At 43.0% G+C, this 24,278-nt stretch overlaps 1 protein-coding gene across 1 annotated transcript in view; it reads left to right on the forward strand.

Annotated features, from left to right (window-relative positions):
* Positions 1–576: 576 nt before the first annotated feature.
* Positions 577–24,278, forward strand: part of uap1l1 (UDP-N-acetylglucosamine pyrophosphorylase 1 like 1) — an 80,050-nt gene continuing 56,348 nt past the window's right edge. Inside the window, exons 1-4 of the mRNA XM_083929883.1 lie at positions 577–1,071; positions 2,315–2,519; positions 4,730–4,905; positions 5,120–5,292. Of these exons, the coding sequence (XP_083786009.1) occupies positions 792–1,071; positions 2,315–2,519; positions 4,730–4,905; positions 5,120–5,292 (834 nt within the window). The 5' untranslated portion in view covers positions 577–791. The remainder of the gene's footprint in view (positions 1,072–2,314; positions 2,520–4,729; positions 4,906–5,119; positions 5,293–24,278) is intronic.

Below are 24,278 nucleotides of genomic sequence, written 5' to 3' on the forward strand. Positions count from 1 at the left end.
TCAACGCTACAACACACTGTTTCCCCTGTGCTACTGTCCCAGTTATACTGGACAAACTCCCAGCACTGCTGAATCCTCTCAGCTCGAGCCCTCTATTAAGCGTATGATAGTGCATGTTAGATCAAATGATTCTACTTGGCAGTCTGAGCTGACCAAAATCAATTTTAAAGACTTTTATAGGTTAGGTAGCAGCATCCTAACAGAGAATATCCTCCGTGCTGTTCAGTCTGCTACTGTGAATGACTGTTGACCTGCCACCCCCCCCAGTCCCTGACGAGTCTTCTTTTGTGGCCCAAAACTCACTACAGAACCTCCTTTGTCCTCTCTGGTTGTTGGATAATGTATATTTTTAGAAATTCACAATTGTGAAATGTTTAAGAGCTGTTCAAGGCAGTTGTCTGAGTTTTCCTTGTTGAAAAGCAAAAAAGTTACTAAAGATTGAAATAGGTCGTACTGCACTTTGACGACGACCCCTAACTGCGCCTGTGACGACAGCCGCGTCGGACAGTCATTCTGTTCTCTGCACCCTCAACTACATCTTCGTTGTGGGGGATTTTGAGTCGATTTTGAGTTGAAATTTACTTTCCAACTTATACAAAAACTTGGAGGAAATCGAGTCTCTGACACGGAGCTTTTTGAAGGTAACATCCGCATAAAACCGACGAACATCAAATATCAAACTAACTTCACTCTGTTACTTCCATACACCTACCTGCCCTGCTAAGAAAAGCAAGTTGGTTTTGTGTTTTTAATATCCGACTCAACGGTTTACTTTGTTACCGATACAAACAATGCTGTCCTTGGAGCAAGTGAAGCAGAGTTTAGAGAGTGCAGAACAGTCTCACATCCTGCAGTTTTGGCCGGAGCTGTGTGAGAAAGAGAGAGACAGCTTCCTCCAAGAGTTGTCTCAGCTGGACCTAAAGGGACTTAAGGATCACTGTGAAGGGGCTGTGAGGGCTGCAGCCTCCCCGTGTGCCAGCCTGGATCAGCACATAGAGCCAATACCCCCAGCGTCCATCGGCAGCGCGGGGAAAAGCGACAAAGTCTCTCTTGCAGAGTGGGAAAATGAAGGTGAATGTTTTTTAGAAGGTTTACGGTAAGATCAAAAGAAGAGAAAGCTGATAACAGGTTAGTGAATAACAACATGGAATTTGTGGTATATGTCAGATAAGTGTTTAAGGCGGAACACTAATGCAGCCTTTATATTTGACATGCAGGAAGTTAACTCATGTTACCCCACGTAAAATTTGAGGAACTTCAACTTCTACATTTCAGAGGAAAATATTGCACTTTTTACTCCACTACCTTAATCAATAACTGTGTTAACCAGTTATTTTTCAGATTAAGATTTTACATGAAACATATGATTAGTTTATGGCACATTCCCTTGTTAAAGATTGGACCAGTGGTTCCCAATCTTTTTGGTTTGTGGCCCCTAACAAAAGTTTGTCAGTGTCTGGATTGGGCCCCTTCTTATGTTTCAGATTGCTTTGGCAAAGTTAACTATTGTTTTCCATGCCAATAAAGCCCCCTTGAGTTGAATTGACATCATTCCTGTTATATGGTTTCATTTGGGTGACTGTTTATATTATATTAAAAAATAAATGTTTTGAGAAAATGGCAAAAATTAAAACATTGATTTGTTTATTAGAACTTTATTATAATATATAATTGTCTCCTGACCCTCAGATTTGTTTGGAAGGGCGGCACCCTAGTGTGAATTTTGGTCCCAGACAGTTACAGTTACAGATCTACCCAGAGATTAAATTGTTGTGAAGTGAATCCTGCTGTGTAATATGATGTTACTGAAACCTTGTTGAGAAGTTTCCAGTCATTGGGGGGGAGTGAGAAACCCTAAGAAATCCTAAGAAATAAAGTTAACCCACTAGGTCCATAAAAAGCTTTTCTGTTGGTTCTTGCAGCCAACAACAAAACAGGTAGCTGCCCTGCTCCTGCCAGGACACCAGGTCTACCACTCTACACAGCTCTGTTTGAGGGTGTGCTACACTAGCCAGACGGGCATTATGTGCCAGAGTGTCATGAGGCAGGTCAGGAGAAGTCCTTTCTGTCCGTTTGTTAAGAATGTCTTCGTCTTTTTTTACTTTAAAGACCTTTTACATCCTCAAACAAACTATGTAACACACTAAAGGACAGGGGGAAGCCCCAAAAAGCCTTATAAGGTGTTTTAAATGCCATCTTTTGAAGTTTCTTGAAGGTCATTACTTATACACTGTGAAATTGGTGTTTATTGCTATTTGTGCCAGTTTTAAAGTGTAAAGGCCCTGCTAGTCATGTTACCACTCTATTTTGACAGGGCTGTTGCAAATCTCAGAGAATCGAGTTGGAGTCCTGCTCTTGGCTGGTGGTCAGGGGACTCGTCTTGGTGTTCAGTATCCCAAAGGGATGTATAATGTTGGCCTACCAAGTGGCAAAACCTTGTATCAAATCCAGGCAGAGCGCATTCATAAAATCCAGGAGCTGGCAGACAGAAAGTATGGCTCGAAATGCACCGTTCCATGGTAAGATTATATAATGGATCTACCTCCACTACTTTGATCATGTGTAGAGGCCTATTGAGTACAACTCCCAGACATTAGAGTCTGGAGGGATTGGATTTGAGGTAGTTATTAACAAATGGTAGATAGAAAGCCAAAAATCATCAGTTTGTTGATACTGTTTTCCTCGTATTACTTTGACTTTTTCTGAAAGGCAGAGTGCAGTTTAGTAATTATAAGTAATTGATTTAGGCGATTTAAGGTAGAACATCCATCTCTTACACAGTTTTCAGTCAACATGAAAACTTAAAACCATTTGTCTTGACTTCAGCTCTTTAAAAATATATATATATATTGCTCTCTGCTTTTGTAGGACATAAATGCTTCATGTTTACTAGCTACTCACTAACTGTCTGTCTGCTGTCATGTGATCCGTTGCACCGGCCCTTTGGCAGGCCCTGCCAACGTTTTGTCTTACAGACGCTGTAGCAGGCAGAGTTTTAGAGATGAGTAAAAAATATTGGTATCAAACTAGTAGATCCAAGGAATAGAGTTCTCATAAAATACTCAGAAAATAATTGATACTTAAAGTGTAATTCCGTCACTTATATACATGAAATAAGCCATCATGACAGTTTTTTTTCGTGTAAAAAGTATTAACAGAGAAATCCGCTAACAGATGGACATGGCTAACACTGATTAGCTCGGGGCAGTACTTTAAAGGCATTAAAACAGGTTTTTTAACCAAAAAGCAATTTTAATACCTTCACCGTACTGCCCGAGCTAATCAATGTTAGCCACGTCCAACTGTTAGCGACATTCCAGGATTTCTCTGTTAATCTGGCTGTTAAATTATGACATAATGTCCTTTCAAAATATGATTTCAAAAAGAAATCTCTCGATGGCTTATTTGATGTATGTAAGTGCCGAAAAACACCATGGGAGGATTTTGCACTGGAATTACACTATAAAATTAGTAACAGATTATATAGAAATTTGCAAAAGTATTGATATTTTTGCCATCAACAATGGCGTCAGACAAAACATGACAGAAGCTACAGCTTGTCTCTCTGAGCACACGGGTTAAGGGCATACTCCAGTTTCTCAAACGCCATGTAAACACCGTACCCGGGGTATAAAATTGTTTTCATACCCAGGTGAACAGAGTTAGATAACTCCTCTTCTGTTGGATATAATGACCATATTCGGGTTACTGCTGTGCATGTACAGATGTTTCTCAGTTAATTTGGCTGACCCTATGCCACTTTATGGCAGTACATCCCGGCGGTAAACGGGGGACTTATTGCTGCCTTCATGTGCTATGGAAAAGATGGTCCTTTCTACAAACTGGAAATTACAAGTGCGTTGTATTCAAGTGCGTTTGTTGTCGTAGTTAAATGAAACATGGCGGACCCACAAATCCTGATCTGCTACTTGGGGAAAACCATTTTAAACTGATTCATCAGCTACAGCGAAAAGAGGATTTAATAAATAATAATAATATACTGTATTTTTTATAGATCATGAATAGAAGATTTTTTTAAAGGACAAAAGAGGTAGCTAATATTTCTGTTTTAGCTACATAAGATTGGTCTACCCTTATCTGAAGCACATAATCCTCTCTCCCAGCTCAAAAAGAGTGTTGCAATAAAGTAGACTCTTGCGTTGCGCTCCGCCATGTTGACAAGTTAAAAGGTTATCTCACCTCGGCAAATCGTATATCAAAATTTTCTACGAGTTTCCCAGTGGAAATGACCACATGAGGGGGTATTCATGTGCAATTTTTTACGTCAGATGTTGTTATTAACCAATTTTCCATAGGACGTGAAGGCTTCATAAGAGTGGGCTGATGACTGTAGACGCTAGGGGACAGCAGTATGTTTGAAATCTGTTGACAGGTTTTAAGGAAACTGCACCCTCCGACCACAAAGTGGGTTGCAATGACAGAATGGCGCTGTCCGTATTTCTGCATTTTGAAGCAACTGAAGAAGTAGCGTGCCACTGACAGCTACAATTAGCTACTGTTGCCCCCCCCCTTAATACAGTGGTGGCCATGGAAGGGGTTTATACAAAAATATTGTTTATCGCCACTTTAAGTAATGTTGAGTGATAAAAACAGGACTATTTTGGGCTCTCTGATTAAGCTTGAAGATGTTTTAAGATAGATAAGATTATAGAGAGTTAATATAATTTTACATTTTAGACCTTTTGTCTGTACCATTGCAACTCTTCAGGTACATAATGACTAGTGAGTTCACACTGGCTTCCACTGAGAAGTTCTTCAAGGAGAACAACTACTTTGGTCTTGAGCTCTCAAACATTGTAATGTTTGAGCAAAGGATGATCCCAGCGGTGACATTTGAGGGAAAGGTCATCCTACAGGGGAAAGGGAAGATAGCCATGGCCCCAGGTAAGTTTACATCAGCACCTACAGAAGATCCATCCACAAATATCAGCAAAATCACTTTGGTTACACCTACTGCCATTGATAGTTTGAGCTAATACATCATATACATCATATGTTTAAATTAATCAATTAAACTTTATTCATCCCAGAGGGGAAATTTAAATAATTGAATGAAGTATAATTGATTGAGTTTCAAAACCTCTGCACTTTCTGTCAGATGGGAATGGTGGTCTGTACCAGGCATTGGTGGATAACAATGTGCTGGAGGACATGAAGAAGAGGGCAGTGGAGTACCTCCATGTGTACTGTGTTGACAACATCCTGGTTAAAATGGCCGACCCTGTGTTTATTGGGTTCTGTGTGAGCAAAGGAGCTGACTGTGGAGCCAAGGTAGAGTAATATCTAATGATAGACATAAAAGAGTCCATAAAAATATACTTATTTAATTTCTGTCTGAGAGATGGATGAGAATATTAAAAACATTGCCCTTTTTCAGTGTATTAACAAAAGTAGATGACTGTTACTACGCCACAAGTTTGGAGAAGCAGACAGGAGTACTTACACAGAAGCTGCTGAGGACGGGGGCTGCAACTAAACATATTTACCACTGTAATAGGTCGTGCCTGGCACAAATCAAGGATGAGTGAACCAGATTTAGAATGTCCCTCTACTGGACCTCAGTAATGTCTACCCCCAAATACTTATCCCATGCATTTTTAGATGAGACAGTGGGGACTTGGCCCTTATCTGACCTTCTGCAAGAAGGGAGAAACTTATTATTCAAAAACTGGTATGGATCGAAGCCCTTTTGCAAGCCGTACTGTTTCCTGAACTGGATCCAAATTTTAATAGTATTGGCGACAACCGGAGTAGTTGAGACCTTATAGGCGGATATGGAGAGCTGTGAGCAAATTGTAGAGTGCAGAGAGCAGGAGGATGTTATCTCAGTATGAGCCCAGGGCAGGCAGGCGTCTGCGACTCCACCGCGGAGCCAATATAAAGGTTTAATTATGTTGCTAGGAAGTGCTAGTCCCCCTTCATATTTGTTCAGACAAATTGGGAGATGTTAAAAAAGATACAGGTACTTTGGTAAAATGACCATCTAAATAAGATTAACCCGACCAGCAAGGGACAGGGGGAGGCCCGCCCATCTAGACAAGTCTGACTTCTATTTATCTAATAGCAGCTGGAAGTTCTTTTGAAAAAGGTCCCTGAAGCAGCTGGTGATGAACACCCCCAAATACTTGAACCCCTGAAGAGGAATATGGATTGTGGGAGTGATCTCGCCAAGTTGTTGACAAAAAATAGCTCACTCTTCTGAATATTCAACTTATACCCCGATAGGTGTCCAAACGGATCCAAGATTGATAAAACTGGGGGTAGGGAGGATGTGGGGTTTAAAATAAATACAAGAAGGTCATCGGCATATAAGGAAAGCTTGTGGACTAGATCAAAATGAGTGATGCCTTCAAACTCATTATGGTTTCTAAGCCAGACGGCTAATGGCTCGGTGGCTATGTTGAATAACAAGGGTAAGAGCGGACAGCCCTGCCGGGTCCCACGTTTGAGAGGGAAATAAGCTAAACTGACACTGTGTTTACAGATGCAGAGGGGGTTACATACAGAAGTTTAACCCAGAAAATAAAATTAGAATCAGAGCCAATTTTCTCCAAAATGAAAAATAGAAAGCCCCGCTCTCTCGAAGGCTTTCTCTGCATCTAGCGCCACTACGACCTTGGGAGTGTCCGACCCAGGTGAGAATATGATGTTGAGCAGCCTTCTGGTGTTGAAGAATGGGTGTCTCCCTAATATGAAGCCTGTCTGGTCTAGTGATATTATCGATGACATCACACTTTGGAGGCGGAGGGTGAGGACCTTAGCAAGGATCTTACAATCCACGTTTAAAAGTGAGACCGGTCTGTAGCTGCCATATAAAGTGAGATCCCTGTCCTTCAGAAGCATTGAAATAGATTCCTCATACAAGGTCGCTGGGAGCTGCCTTAAGCAAAGGAGTCATTGAACATTCTCACAAGGATGGGAGCTAATAGCATTGATTATGCCTTAAAGAACGCGACTGTAAAACCATCAGGACCAGGAGATTTCCTGTTTTGCATAGATTTGATCACGTCATGCACCTTCAACAGAGAGATGGGTCTACCGAGTTCCCTAATGATATTCACATCAATCTGAGGGAACGTTAAACAGTCTAAGGGATTAGGGGTCGCTACAGTAATTGGGCTGCATTCAGAAGTATATAGCGTGGTGCCGAAATCAGAAAAAGACTTATTGATTATCACTGAATCAGAAGTGTGGCTACTGTCCGGTAGTTAAATTTTAGAGATCAGTCTGAAAGCAATGGCTGCCTGCTATGCCAGCAGTCTCCCTGCCTTATCTCCCTGCTGAAAAACAGCTTTGTTTGGATTGTCGTAGCTGTCTCTACATTTTGCGTTTCATCAAGAGGCTGTGTTGCTGTGTCAAATGCAGTAGTAGCCGTTTCTTATATGGGGTGTCGCTAGAGAGGTGGAGTAAGTTCCATCGAGTTTCAGTTCCTCTGCAATTTTCCCCAGCCTAGCCCGTTCAGCCCTTATCATTTGAGAAACATAGGACATTTGTTCCTGAATAGTTCCTTTAAGTGCTTCCCACAAAGTGCTACTGTTGACGTCAGGGGTGTCATTAAACTCTATGTACAGTAAGAGTGGTTTTGGGTCGCACCTAAATCTTAAAACTTACTATTAGACAGTAAGTGTGAACTGAACCTCCTTGGTGAACGTGGTATTGTATCCCGTGGAAAACTAATATCAACTGTGGTAGGAGTGTTGTCAGAAGTGACTATTGGGTGATATTCACACCCATTCACACAGTCGAGAAGATTTTTATCAAGTAAAAAGAAATCAATTCGGGAGAATATGTGGTGTACATGGGGAAAAAAGGACAGAGATTTCCTATGGGGACTTCTTAACCTCCAAGGATTGGAAATTCCCAACTGTGACATATGTTTTTACTGTGTGTGCTGATTTGGATAGTGTAACCTGTGTAGGAGAAGATCTATCAAGAGTCACATCCTGCACAAAATTGAAGTCCCCACCTATGATAATGCGGTGACTGTCAGTGTTTGGGATTTTTGCAAATAGCCTTGTAAAAAACTGTTAATCGTCCCAGGTGGGCGCATTAATCGAAACTAAGGCCACTGGTGTGTTCTGAAGTGTGCCCGTCAGTAACTAGGATTACATTTGTCGGCTCAAACGGGACCCTTTTATGAATGATGATGGCTGCCCCTCTAACTCTATCTGTGAATTTGGAATGGAATAAGAGAATCATCCTTGCCCTCTTTATACCTAAGGTGTCAGCTGATTGGAGATGTGTTTCCTGCAGAAACATCACATCCCCCTTAAGGTGCTGTAACTGTGTCAAGACCTTACCGATTTTGTATAAATTGTTCATTCCCTTAGTATTCCAGGAGATCAGACACACTCCAGTACCTGTCTTTACAGCATAAGCCATAGGAACAATACTAATAAGTTAGAATGGTAATGCATGACCAGACCCAGACCCAGACACTTTTAAAACAGAGCAAAACAACATAAAAGGAAACTGAAACAAAAACAATTTTGACCAATCTGAGGGCTACTCCCATAGAAAAAAGGATTTTGTTGAAAAAGATGCCAACACTGAGATGGCTGAACAGGCAGATGCTGTTGCGGCTAGTGCTACTGCTGTTAACTTTGAGATCCTGGCTACCAACGAAAATATTCTAGCAGCAATACATCAGATGAAAGGCGCCGTTGACAATGGATTTGACAAGCTCAAAGTGTCCCTTTCCAGCCTCCCTCAGTGAAAGTGTGTCAACAACAGCCAACACCATCTAAATACGCGAAACCCAGAGCTATCATCGCCAGGCTGCACCGCTTCCAGGTAAAGGAGCTGGTACTAAGGGTCGCGAAGGAGAAGGCACCACTGCGGTATGACGGGCGTCCTGTACACAACTTTCCTGACCTAAATTCAGCAACAATGAAGAAGCGGATGGCTTTTCAGCATATGAAGGAGAAGTGAAGAGCCAGGAAAATACAGTGCGGCTTCAGGCATCCAGCAAGGTTCGTGGTCATGGTTAACAATAACATGGGCACTTTAAGTACCCCGGCTGAAGCTGAGAAATTCCTGAGTCAGTAGGCTCAGGACTAGAACACAGACATTTGATCGTGATTTGGACTGAATTTTGACAAATAATGTCAATTTCACTGTGACTGTAAATGCCTTATTATCTCGTGAATATATATTTCTTTTTTTTGGTGGTTTGCTCCATGGTACAGTAGGTAGATAAGCAGTTATATGCTAACCTGGGTTTGTTTTCCTCCTGGGTCTGTGTCCTTATGTTCAGGATTCTCTATGTTTCAGATCATTTGTTTTCTCAGTTTATTGGACATCTCTATTCATCATGGTCATGTAATAGGTAATTTTACACTGTAGACTATTAATGTTATGAAGTCCAAAAAGCACAGTGATGAAGAAATTACTTTAGTCGGCTGGAATGTAAGGGGGATGAATGGCCCAATAAGTGTACGCTAATTTACGTACAATCAAAACTGATATATGTTTCCTCCAGGAAACACATATTAAAAAACTACAGTTAAGATATTATTCATGGACAAATCATGTTTTCCAATCAAACTAGCATAGAAGCAAGAGGAGTTGCAATCCTCTTGCGTTTGTGCTAAAACACCCCTTTTGTACACACACAAACTTTTTCTGATGACGGGGTATTTATTTGTTAAAGGAGAGCTAAATTCAGTACCAGTAACTTTGATAAATTAAATGGGCCCCAATTTTGATGACCCCATTTTCTTTCAGAATCTTTTCAATACTATGTCCAATATGTCTAACACAAATATAATCTTAGGTTGAAACTTCAATTGTGTTTTGGATTCGGTCCTCGATCGGCAACACTCCCGAATTAATGTATCAAAGAGCAGTATCACTCTTAATAATCTGATACAGTCCTCTAATTTAGTAGACGTCTGGAGGCTCCTTAGTCCCACAGCAAGAGATTTATTTTATTTCTCAGTCGTTCATAAATGTTATTCAAGGATTGATTATTTTATATTGGATTCTAAATTATTGTTGCAAGTCACAGAATGCAAATATCATAATATTCTAATTTCAGATTATGCCCCAGTCTCTTTAAAGCTTAGTCATAAGCATCGAGAATTCAATTGGTGGCTAAATAATACTTTACTTAAAGAAAAGGAATTTTGCTCTTTCTTCTCAAGCAAAATAGATCTTTATGTAAACACCAATGATAATGGTGAAGTTAGCGACTCCACACTTTGGGAGGCCATAAAGTCTGTTCTCAAGGGCCACATCAAATCTTATGAGGCAGCGGAAAAAAGAAAATCTAAGGCTAGGCTAACTGAAATAGTCAATTATCAAATCTAGAGGTATTATATATAGTGGATAACCAGCATGGAGTACTGAACAAGATCTCAGCATTAAAATATGAGTACAACTCTATACTGTCCAAAAATGTTTCGCATCGGCTGGTTCAAGTAAGACAAAAGTATTTTGAGTTTGGGGATAAACCCCAAAGGTTACTTGCATGCCAGTTAAGACAATCTCAGGCATCCAGATACATACACTCCGTCAAGGGTGATGGGTCTCCCCTGACAGATGCTGAAAAATCTAATCAATGTTTTGCTAACCAGTCACAGAGAAGATCTGATCCAGAGAATATGGGGGGGGGGAATTGAGAAATCTGGGACGGCCTTGCCTGTCAAGAAAATCTTCCTCCTCATTAGATGCTGGCTTACATTTTAACAAGATAAAAGAATGATTAATTTCCTCTCTCCCCAACAATAAGGCAGCAGGGCCCAATGGCTTCTGCATCAAAATATTCAAGGTATTTAGTAGTAAACCTACCCCTACTTATACTAAGAATGGTTAATCCCTCATTGTTAGTCTCTAAATTGCCCCCTACTCTATATAAGGCTTAATTTCTTAATTTCATTGCGGAAGTCATCCCAAGGATCAATAAAGAGAAGTCTATGACTGAGTCTAAGTCTAATATTTCACTCATACCCAAACCTGGGCGTGACCCTAATCTGATCTACTCATATCGTCCTATCTCCCTGCTACCTATTGAACCAAAATACTTGTGAAAGTCTTAGCCAACAGATTAAAGGAGCACATGTGCTCTATTATTCATCCTAACCAAACAGGTTTCATGCTAGGGAGACATATGTACTTTAATTTACGCCGTTTGCTCCACATTTTGTATGCCGAACATTTAGGAATCAGTGATAATTTTCTTTAGATGCACAGCGTGCTTTTGATCAAGTTGAATGGCCCTATATGATGTTTAACTAAAAAAATTGGGTTTTCGGCCCTCCTTTATGAAGTGGATCGAGCTTATTTAATCACATCCAACTGCCTCATTCATACCCAATCAAAATAGCTCACCCCCTTTTGCAATCAGTCGTGGGACCTGTAGGACCTCCAGAGGAAGTGCTGTTTAAGGAATTCTTTGTGTCTGGTTGTCTGCTCAGCGTCCCAGTAAGGGAGCCGTGGATAAAGACATTTTTTTTACTGGTGTCAATAGGAGATAAGGTGTTTTACAACCCCAAACCCTCCTAAGGTAATGAAAAAAACCAGAACTCCAGCCTTTGTTGGGAGACAGATGGACTTTCAGTAATAAAATCTACACAATAGAACTTTGTGCAGAAGTTTGGAAAAACAGTTAAAGTTCGATGTTTCATCGCAACTAGCTGTTCAAAGACATTCTTGCAAGTGTGTAACAGTATATGCATTATTTGTATCTCGTGATTATGTTTATGTGGTTTCAGAAGTGCAAAGTCTCTGTCTAATTCCTGAAATAATTTGTGTTTTGATAATAGGCCTGTCACTATATCCAGGAGAATGTGATGATGTGTAGTATCTGTATCTGTTAAAACTGTCTGTCCTAAAGATGTTTGGTTAAATTGGATATCAGAAAGCTTAATAATGGGAAATCAACCAAAGATAGTTTAATCTCAGAATTAGAATTCCGGTGTAAAAAGCAGTTGATTCGCTCAGAGCCAAAGGGATGGGTTAAATCAGACCCCACCTCTTCGTTCAACTGTGAGATAAAGGAACAAACAGAGGTGTCCAAAAACTCTCTTGTTCTCTTCTGCATCTGCTCTCTTTTGCATCTTCTCTTTCTTGACCACTCGCTCTCCCCCCGACGAGGCCTGCCAATCCAACCGCGCAGCTGACCCAGTCTACAAACCGAGCAGAGGTCCGCCAAACACCGGGACGTGGACCCGCGGAACCTGCATCGGTACTGTAAGACGCAAGGGCAACTGTAATATCAACGGCAAAGTAAGGTTGGCCTTTTAATGAACTCTTGGTTAAACGTTGGTGACAGATAGATTCTGATCCGAGTTCTGTCGGCCGGCTAATTAGAGCAAGTTTTTTTATCCGCCAGTGATATTATAAACAAGCCCGTAGGTCTGAGTCACTCTAGTCTCAAGCTTCTTATATCCACATTTAACCTTTTTTTCACTTGTCTATTCAGTGTTGCACTATCCTGTATTATCCTTGTTACGTAGTCAAAAAAAGTTTATAACTTTATGTTGTTGTGAGAGTTTTCCGTTCTGTGCAGAAAGTGTTGCTCACTGATAAGGCTGTGGTACGAATTAATGCGTTCAAGTGGAGACTGATAAAATTTAACAATCAATTACTTTAAATAACTAACAGGTATTAAACCTTCACCAAAGTTTAATAAACATCCTGTCTTAATTTGGTGTGGTGGCCTTACTTTGAGGTAAAATAAATCCCAAATTTTATCGAGTCGAGTTAATTCATAATTTTCAGCGACTGATATATTTTAGCCATAACAAAAGTAGGCTTAATCTCCTACATTATTATGGTGCCGTCCGCGTGAGGCCTATCAAACCAGCCTGTCTGCAAGAATGGAACGATTATTTCCAGTGCAAATTGCTCTTTATGTTTATTTATTTGATTGAACACTGCATGTGTTGTTTTATGGTAAAGCTTCACGCTAAGCCAAAACTTTTCCATGTCGCTGAACGTGAAGAGCTGCGAGGGAGGAAATGCTCCAAGCTGTGATTGCGCACATTTATAAACCGGTTAGAACTGACGCGCTGTGCCGAGGTTCTGAATAATAAATTATGATCATATTGTTGTTGCTGCGCGGTGCCAGAACACATTAATAGACAAAAATAGCCCGTTTGTTAGAGAACAGCTGACTCTAACAACCGTGAGGCCCGTGTTCCTGCATGTAAAGGAAACAAACCCACATAGCAGAAGAAAATATTCCGATCACTTGAATAAAAGTGAAAACTAGTGCTTGAGAAACGTTGTGGAAGTTCCCTGCGTTCTGAGGACTGAGTGTTGATGACGGCAACTGAAAGCCGGTCTGCGTGTATTGTGAATTACTGCAAAGCTAAGCTGCAGTGAAGTTAACTCTTTAGTGTCTGTCTGAACTGACTGAAGTAGTTGGAGTGACAAGTGGCCTCATCAGAGGAGGCGGAGCCAAGGAAGCTTCCAGTCCGCCTCTTCCCAGGAAGTGAGACTCACACAGAAAGTGAGAGGGCGCGACTGCGCAAACCTAAGACAGCGCCCCCGGTGGCTGGCTGTCTTAAAGCTGGAACTAGGGCCCCTAGTAGCCGAATTGAATAGTAAATTGTAAAACCTGGAAGTGGTTACATCTGGTGGTGACATTCGGTAATTACAACCTGGATCTTTGCAGTCAGCAAACTTAAGCCCAAGCAATAGTGAAGCCCATTGAAGTTAACGTTATAGCGACACGCTGTCATAATGCATTGTTGAACTGATTTGCTTTGTTGTGAAATTGCAATCATTGATTGAGTTTGTAAACAACAATTAATAATTTGTTTTTATTTTTATTCTTAATTTTTATTTTTGTTTTTCTATTATTTTAGTTTTTTTTCTTTTACAATTTAACCGTATTACTAATTTGAAGGTTTCATTTAAAATGATCTTGTAAAACCTCTTAGGTTTAGAACCATCTTCTCCCTTCTATTAGAAACTTTAGATTTCTTAAAAGTGAACAAGAATATAACACTTCAACACCCAGACACACTTTAAGAAAGTGTTGTGTTAACAAAAGAACATATTCAAATAGCAATTGCAAATACACATTTGATATTGACTATTATCATAATACTGATTGAATTAGAGATTATCTGACATTCACCGTCACACCTTTGCTAAGGTTTTGCCTGAAACAGCATTGCCTTGTGTTTATTTTAATTTTTCTGCTTTGCTTGTTACTCTTAAATAAAACTTTGACAAAATGAGTGCAAACGAAGAAAGGGACCAAAGCACTGGCAGTTCATCTGCAATTAGCATGACAGACCCCCAGGACCACCTGGAGACAGCCTTGGTAGACCTAACACAGGAGGTGATACCTGGTTATGTAGACACGATACGTAACACAACGCCTCCTGGCCTGGAGGGAGTTCTGTCTGAACTTTCATGTAAAGCCATAACGACACCACTGGGAGGTAAGGCCCGCGAACAGATGTTGGCATCCTTGGCTGTGGCGTTGTTTTTCAAGCTTAAACAGGCTAACAACCTGTTAGAACAGGACAAGTGTAGACACGAGTTCCAAGTACTGGAGACCCAAGCCCTCAAAACGGAACTTGAGGAAACGAAGCAGTCTGTAGTAGAACCCAAAAAACGAGTTTCTGAGTTAAAAGACCACCCTGAGCAACCACAGCTTGAATCCACAGCGGAAAGAAGCAAATCTCAGCTCAAACTGATAGATGAGAATGAAGCGCTCGCTAGGCGCCTTCAGTGGCGTGAGCAACAGTGCCAGAAGTCAGTTGACAAGCTCAAAAAGGTAACGGCCCATGTTGTAAACCTTGACGCTCGTCACGAAAAGATAAAAAAACAGCTGGAGACAACTAAAGTCAAACTTGAAACTTCTGAGTTAGCCAAAGAAGCTTTGCTTACACATCAGGAAACTAGAGTCGCTGACATGGAAAAGCTTCAACATGCTGTCGAGATGGCTCGACAGCGACAGGAAAGAGCAGAGGCTGAGCTTGAAAACCTCAAGCAAAAGACATCCTACCGGGAGCATATCTTGTATTGCCAAGACCCCCTAGCTACCACCCTTCGGGAGAAGGAGATAGAAACCAAACCCCCTGAGATCATTCCTGAAACACCTTGGTGACACTCTCTGCCGCCCACAGCCTCTGTTTCATATTCTCAAAGTGGTTTGAAACCCCTCGAACAAGGTAGGCGCTCTCCCTCACCTCAACCTGCTCCACCATCCAACGCGTATCAGTCTCGCGGTTTCATTGACCCGATGATTCATGACGCGAATCGCGCTGGACCCAGAACAGGGGCCTCATACAACTCGTATGACGCGAACGCCCAACATCCCTTACCGTTCTCAGCTCTAGCCCCTCCTTCACGGACTGGCATAGGGTTGGCTGATCATATGAGGGGGGTTTCTCCCCCTAAGCCTTTCACACCTGCAACCGGTTACCCCATGCGTGGACCCTCTGACCGAGACCTGGATAAGATGGCCCGCAATGTAAGTCGATTTGAGCCTAAACCAGCTGGCGTACATGACATCAATTCTTATCTTGAAGATATAGAGTTCTTTCTGCGAAAATTCCCCAATGCTTCGGTAGATGACAAAATCTATCTGATTAGGGTGACTTCCGACCAACGCGTCAGCAAGTTCATACAAAGACAACCTTCTCACATCAAAAGTGATTATGGTAACCTTTGTAAAGCTTTGAAGGATGAGTTCAAAGGCTATACACCCACGCCGGGCTTGACCAACGCCTTGACAGTCAAACAAGGTAGGCAAGAAACCCCTCAGGAGTACTATGAGCGTCTCCATACGCCGTACTTTGGGGCTAGAAATGACGTTGAAATGGAAGAAGAGTTCCACTTTAAGCAACTTTTCGTTAGGAATCTTCACCCAACAACCAGTCATCACCTTGGGATCATGGCATGTCCGGAAACCCTCAACACTTCACAGCTACGTGATCTAGCTATGAAGGGTTTTGACAAACAAAGACAAACAATGGTGAAACCCATGGAACCTACCGGTGTCTTGAACATCAATACTCCGTCCTCAGACCTGGAGCTTGAAGGAGCAGCAGGGGCTAAGCCAAGGCCGGCCCCAAACTCCTCACAGTCTTACCAGTCGGAAAGCAGACAGAAAGGTTACCCCTATCAAAGATCTGACTCCGGTCGTGAGCACGCACAAGCACCGTGGTCAGATAGAAACTCATACTCACAACGGTTTGACTCAAACCAGTACAAGGTTCCATGACTTTAAGCTAAGGATTCCTGTGATAGGGCCTATGCACCCTGCCTTGCCCCAAGATCAAGCAGCCCTCAAGAGCTATAGCCCTCTTCTCGGCCGCAGGACCTACTACAGACACTGCCTGTCGTGTTGACCTCGCTAGACAGGATGAAATGGTAATACAAACTGTCACCGTCCTCTCTCTTGACTTGTCTGAAAGAACAACTTCACCGCCATTCTCAAACAGCGTCAGACAAGAGCCCTCAGAGGCCAAACCTGACTCTATTGGGGATCCAAATGAAGTGTTCACAGCTCAGGTCGGGCAGGTGGTGGCACAAGCAGATGCCCTAACCTGTGCAGAGGAACGCGATAAACTCCGCAATGTACTTAACAAGTACAAAGCATCCTTTGCAAAGGATTCTCTCGACTGTGGTCTTACCACCATTCACTCGGTGCGTATCCCAACCCCACCCAATGCACCGCCAACCTTTGTACGACACGACAAAATCCCACTAGCCTCCTATGAACCGGTACAGGAAATCGTAGATGACCTATTGGGAAAAGGCAACATCCGTCCATGCAACAACACGTACTCAGCAGCCCTCTGGCCGGTGATAAAACCAAATGGCAAATGGCGAATGGCGCCTGACTATTGACTATCGCAAGCTCAACCAGCAGGTGCCGCTGTCCCGATGGCCAATGACTCAACTGGGACAGGAGCTTCCCAATGTCAGGAATGCAAAGTACTTTTCATCCATGGACATAGCATCAGGGTTTTGGACTCTGCCTGTCCACCGGGATGACCAGCACAAGCTGGGTTTTACCTTTGCAAACAGACAGTATACTTTCACCAGGTGCCCCTTTGGTTATGCAAACTCACCTGCCGAATTCAACATTTTCCTGAACAAAGCATGCCCCGATGCTCGCAGTCGTGGCACCCTCATCTACGTGGATGACATTCTTTTGCGGAGTTCGACTCTGGACTCCCACTTAGAACAAATGGACCATGTGCTTGGACAACTAACTGCTGCTGGAGCGAGGGTCTCCCTCTCCAAGTGCCAGTGGTGTAAGACCAAGGTGAACTATGTAGGTCTCCTTGTAACTTCAGACGGAGTCAAACCGCAAACTGACCGCGTTCAAGGCATCTCGAACATCAAAGCTCCTACAAACATATCCGAGCTTTGCAGCTTCTTAGGAGTTTGCAACTATTCTCGCCAGTTCATAGAGAACTATGCGGATTTAGCCAAACCACTTAAGAAAGACTCTCCTTTCATCTGGGATGCACCACAAGAGCAGGCCATGCAGGCTTTGAAAGAAAGGCTTTGCTCTGCTCCCTGCCTGGCGTATCCAGACTGCACCAAGGAATTCCACCTGGAAGTGGGCTTCTCTGACGGCTGTACGAGTGCAGGCCTGTACCAGCTGCATGACCGCGATATACGAGTCGTGGCCTATGCCAGCAAAACCTTACTGGCCCCCGAACTCAAATACAGCGATTGTGAAAAGGCACTGCTGGTGACGGTGTGGGCTGTTAAGCACTTCTCCAACTACTTAGGTGGACAAAAGATAATCGTCGAAACCCACCACCAGCCAGTGACCTTCCTCAACAGCCAACGGATCAGAGAGGGCGTTGTGACCAACGCCAGAGTTGCATCATGGCTGATGGCTCTCCAGGGTTTTGACATGGAGATGCGCTATGCACAAAACAATAGAACACCCCTTGGCACTGGTCTTGCAGCCTGCCAAAGGTGCACAGGGGATGACTCCCCTGATAGCACGATCATCTTACACCCCCAGCCTACAGAACCGTCACGTCACCACTACTTTGATCAAAATGTCTGTGCAGGCATGATCACAGCTTACGTGGATGGCTGTTCTTTTCACCACGAAGCCACGTTGAGGGCAGGTGTAGTTGTGGCGTGGGTCGATGACAATCCATTTGAACCAGAACAGTTCAACCTGGGCTCCCAATCCTCCCAATATGCTGAAATAGCGGGCATTCTGATCACGCTCCAGTTGGCAGTGCGGGGAAACTTTAAAACATTGGTCGTCTGCACATACTCCAATTACGCACGTCTGAGCTTTTCATGCCACCTGCCCTTGTGGAAACGAAATGGTTTCCTTTCCTCCAACAGGAAACCTGTCAAGCACAGGGAACTCTTCATGGCTTGCGGTCACCTGGTAGACGCACACGACATGCAGGTCTACTTGAAAAAGGTCAGAGGCCACTCTCATGTCCCTGGACAGGACAAAGTGCTCGACGACCTGGCTGACACTTTGGCAAAGCAGGTCGCTGTAAATGGGTCTCAATGGCAATTCGACGCTGAGTCCTTTCCCTGCCCTCCCAACCCACTGGTCTGTGCGGTCACTCGGGCAACTGTTTCTGTCGCGCCTGAGTTCTCCGATTCGGACCTAGTGTCCCTTCAGTCCCTTGACCCGGCTATCAGCCGTATGCTTCTGTGTGTGACTCACAGCGTCTCTGCCGAGGACTTGGACGCGATTCCTGGCTTACGGCACCTGTACAATGCGCGGCCTTCCCTGCGCGTCGTCAAGGGGCTACTTGTTCACGTCTCCAAGGACCTCACTTCCTCTGCTTTCGTGGTTCCTAGCAGCCTCAGGGGGGTGATGCTAATGCCCGCCCATGACTTCCCATGCGCAGGACATAAAGGAGCCATGGCAACATGCCAAGCGCTCCAACAGGTGGCCTCCTGGCCACACATGCAGGAAGATGTGGCTGACTACATCAAAGGCTGTCTTGTCTGCTGCCAGTTCCAACCATCGAACCCACTTCACAGAGCCCCCTTACAAAGAAGAGGCATTTCTTTCCCCTGGTCAAACCTCCAAATTGACTGGGTAGGACCCCTAACAAAGTCAACTAGGGGCAACAAGTATTTTCTTACCTTCACCTGTGCATTCACCAAATTGGTGGAAGCCCTTCCAGCCCCAAATGACACAACACAGACCATGGCCTACCTACTGATGAACAATATTTTCTCGCGGTTTGGTCTCCCAAGTTGGGTCGATTCAGATAAAGGCACACACTTCACTGCAGAGGTCATGCAAAAGCTATGGCAACATGCTGGGCGTGAAAGCCAATCTCCACATCAGTTACCACCCTCAGTCCTCTGGCCAGGTAGAAAGAGCTAACCGGACAATCGTCAGCATACTAAGAAAGTATGTGGCGCTCAACCAGAGAGATTGGGACGTGAAGCTTCCTTTAGTTCTGATGGCTCTCCAAGCTACCTCCCATAAATCAACGGGAGTCTCTCCTTTTGAAATGATGACTGGCAGACAAATGGTACTCCCACTGCACCTGCTCTATCAACAAGGCGAGGCAAACATAGCTACAGCACACACCACTCATATATACATGGCTGATTTTAACAAACACCTCAAGGCCACTTTTGCTTTTGCTCAAGAACACTTAGAGAAAAGTGCAGAAGGACGCAAGTCGTACTACGGTGGGAGACAAGGTGTTGTACTACATCTTTGCTCCACCGAACAGAAAGGACAACCAGGGAGCCAGGAAACTTACTCGCAAGCTTCTCCCTCACTGGGCTGGTCCTTACGTAATCACAGACAAACTCTCTGCCGTGGTTTACCAGATCAAGGTTAGAAGAGGTCAGAAAGAGCCAAGGTATAAATGGGTACATAGAAACCAGATTAGACCACACAAAAACCCCATGGGACTTGTAGGGGACGCCAATGCCTCTATTTAGGTCATAAAAAGGGATAAAAGACCTAAAGCACCAAAGGTGCCCATAGCAAGTAGAAAAGAAAAAATAAATCTCAGAATTATTATTAATTTTTGTTTTTGTTGTGTTGTTTGCAAATTCATAGAAAATTGATTGAAGGTTCATCTCAAAGCCACTCAATTGAAGTACTGGACACTTAAGGGGGTTAGCCGACAGACTAAATTGTATATCTAATCAGGTGTATTCTTCTCGCCAAGATGACCTGGCTGCTGACACTCCTGACGGTGGCGGCTGTCGTGGGCTCCCTTTTTGGAGTGGGACTCTCCTCAGTCAACGCCGTCAGCCTGTCCACGGTAAAACGCCAAATGGGTGAATTACAGTCCGAAATTCCAGACCTCAGAGCACAGGTTAACCAACAACAGCGCGAGTTACAAGTGGTGAACACTCACAGCGAGGCCCTGAACAAGACCATCCGTGCCGTAAACTCTCTCCTGTCAGTTGTTTTGGTTGATTATGCTCACATTCAACTAGTTACCCTGCTGATGAATGACATGCTTAGAGAGATAGGATCGTCAGTGGATAGCTTAGTGATGGGTAAGATTCCCCCATACCTCATTCCCCTTTCTCTAGCGCAGATAATTCTGGCAACCACCACTAGGCGCATAGTCACCTCTCTTCAGGCCCTCTTAGCATACTCGCTAGGTATCGCCGTTCCCATTTATGTCAATCCTGAACAGGGAGTGATGAGTCACAGGAGATTATTTGTGTCCAGCCCCCAACCGCCTTTTAGCAGATGTGAATAACCGAGGAAATCAGTGTAGAGATAGTCAGGTTTCTTTATTAACGGTATACCCTATCTTTCCTTATTCCCTTTTACCTTTACAAAATTAACACCAACGTTTAACCATGAGCTGTGCCATAACCTTTTTTGCCTCCTCAACGACGATGGGGAGAACTCCCCATCGATGACCAGCGGAGCCCTTCCACGAGGCCCTTCACGACTTTTTGAGCCAAAGGTTCCAAGTCCTTTGCTCGACAACGGGGGAATAGTAGGACCTCCAGAGGAAGTTCTGTTTAAGGAATTCTTTGTGTCTGGTTGTCTGCTCAGCGTCCCAGTAAGGGAGCCGTAGATAAAGATATTTTTTTTACTGGTGTCAATAGGAGATAAGGTGCTTTACAACCCCAAACCCTCCTAGGGTAATAAAAAAAAACAGAACTCCAGGATTAAGGACCCCCTTTTAACCTAAATCAACGTCAAATCTGACCACAATTCGAACCGGAGGAGCAGCCTTTGTTGGGAGACAGATGGACTTTCAGCAATAAAATCTATACAATAGAACTTTGTGCAGAAGTTTGGAAAAACAGTTAAAGTTCAATGTTTCATCGCAACTGGCTGTTCAAAGACATTCCTGCTAGTGTGTAACAGTATATGCATTATTTGTATCTTGTTGTGATTATGTTTATGTTGTTTCAGAAGTGCAAAGTCTCTGTCTAATTCCTGAAATAATTTGTGTTTTAATAATAGGCCTGTCACTATATCCAGGAGAATGTGATGATGTGTAGTATATGTATCTGTTAAAACTGTCTGTCCTAAAGATTTTGGTTAAATTGGATATCAGAAAGCTTAATAATGGGAAATCAACCAAAGATAGTTTAATCTCAGGATTAGAATTCCGGCGTAAAAAGCAGTTGATTCGCTCAGAGCCAAAGGGATGGGTTAAATCAGACCCCACCTCTTCTTTTAACTGTGAGATAAAGGAACAAACAGAGGTGTCCCAAAACTCTCTTGTTCTCTTCTGCATTTGCTCTCTTCTGCATCTTCTCTTTCTTGACCGGTCGCTCTCCCCCCGCTCTCCACCCTCTCTCTTCTCTTCACCTCTCTCTTCTGCATCTCCACCTTTTCGCACCTCTGATCACCCCTCCTGCTGTTCGTTCCTTTGTTAACCCAAAGTTAGCAAGAGACGTACTTTATATTTTGTTACTTACTAAAGTATTTTCGTTTGTTAATCTATTTTTATTGCGTGACCTTTTTAAGTTTAAAAATCTTTTATAAGTATAGTTAAACCCCTCTTTGCCTTTTTGTCCGGCCGGAAAATTGCATCGAACTCGCGACTCCAGCCCCACAGAACCGATCAGAACCCTTTTGTCAACCTACAAACCACCTCCAGAGGCAAGTCACCTGAAGAGCCACAACGGGACCCGACGAGGCCCGCCAATCCAACCGCGCAGCTGACCCAGTCTACAAACCGAGCCGAGGTCCGCCAAACACCGGGACGCAGACCCACGGAACCTGCATCGGTACTGCAAGACGCCAGGGCGACTGTTATATCAACAGCAAAGTAAGGTTGGCCTTTTAATGCAACTCTTGGTTAAACGTTGGTGACAGTTAGATTGTGATCCGAGTTATGTCAGCCGGCTAATTAGAGCAAGTTTTTTTTTATCCGCCAGTGATATTATAAACAAGCCCGTAGGTCTGAATCACTTTAGTCTCAAGCTTCTATATCCACATTTAACCTTTTTTTCACTTGTCTATTCAGTGTTGCACTATCTTGTATTCTCCTTGTATGTAGTCAAATAAATGTTTATAACTTTACATTGTTGTGAGAGTTTTCCGTTCTGTGCAGAAAGTGTTGGTCACTGATAAGGCTGTGGTACGAATTAACGCGTTCAAGACGAGACTGATAAAATTTAACAATCAATTACTTTAAATAACTAACAGGTATTAAACCTTCACCAAAGTTTAATAAACATCCTGTCTTAATTTGGTGTGGTGCCCTTACTTCGAGGTAAAATAAATCCTAAATTTTAACGAGTCGAGTTAATTCATAATTAATTCAGCGACTGATATATTTAAGCCATAACAAAAGTCGGCTTAATCTCCTACAGACCCATCAGGGATGCCCCCTCTTCCCTTTCCTGTTTCCGGTTGTTATAGAACCAACCACAGTCGTCTAATATTTCCTATCGACATTCACGGACAAGAACATCATATATTACTATACGCGGACAACATTATTTTATTCAACTCTCATCCCAGAGTCTCCATACCTCATCTTTTGACTTTAATTAGCAACTTTGGCAGACTCTGGATTTTCCGTTAACTGGGATACGAGCGAGTTAATGCCAATCGCTAACGAAGTTGAGTTGATGACATATACATGTATGCAGTCTACTCCTTTTATAAAGGAATTTAAAGACTTCTCATATCATGGTATAATTGTCACAAAAAATCCTGAGGACCTACAAAAGAATTGGCATTATAAAGTGGAGCAACTTAAACAAAATATTAACTATTGGAAGACTCTTCTTATTTCTCTTGTAGGTAAGATTAATGCAATTAAGATGATTGTGCTGCCACATTTCCTACATCTTTTTCAGTGTCTTCAATGTTACATCGCCCAGTATTACTTCAAACAATTAGATTTGATTATTTTACCTTTTCTTTGGAACTACAAAGCGATCATGATCTCCAAAAACACCTGTGTAAACCTAAAAATGGTGGTGGCTTTGCTTTACCAAACTTTAAAATGTATTGCTGGGCAGCTCATCTGTCTATACTTGCTTGGTGGAGAAAAGCCCCCCCCCCCTCTTCACACTCCTGCCCTGCCTGGTTATGGTTCAAACAATCGCTATGTAACAAGACGTCCTTGCTAGCATTGCTCAACAGCTCCACCAAAATTATGAAGTCACAGTATAGTATTAGCTTCGTAATCAACACTACGCACATGGGAGCAGGTAATCAGAATCAGAATCCGGTATACTTGAATAATCCTAGGGGGAAATTATTTTTGTTACAAAACACCAGATATACAAACAACAAACAAATGTTATACAGACTACACATATTAGAAAAAACTCAAATTCAAATTTACAGGAATGAATATTTACAGTAGTGAAATATATATCAAAGATTGTCTGTGTTTGGGTCTGAATTACAGGTAGGAGGTGAAAGGCTCTCAAAGGGATAGTTTAATGATCCCAGGCAGGAAAGATTTCCTGTGGTGCATCTGGGTGCGAGGAGTCTTCTGCTGAAGGTGCTCCTCTGCTGGGCCAGTGTGTCATAGAGAGGGTGGGAGACATTGTCCAGGATAGCCCGGAGCCTGGACAGCATCCTCCTCTCTGCCACAGTCATCAGGCTGTCAAGCTCCTTCCTTACAACATCACCAGCCCTCCTGATCAGTTTGTCCAGTTTTTTGGTGTCTGCGACGATCAGCCCACTGCTCCAGCATGTAAAAGTGAAGAAGATCGCACTGGCCACAACAGACTCATAAAACCTCCTCAGCATTGTCCGGCAGATGTTAAAGGACCCTATGCTTCCTCAGGAAGAAGAGTCGACTTTGGCCCTTTTTGTAGACAACATATGCATTTCTAGTCCAGTTCAACTTATTATTTTAGTACACCCC

The sequence above is a fragment of the Echiichthys vipera genome, assembly GCF_963691815.1.
Source record: "Echiichthys vipera genome assembly, chromosome: 16".
NCBI lineage: Eukaryota > Metazoa > Chordata > Actinopteri > Perciformes > Trachinidae > Echiichthys > Echiichthys vipera.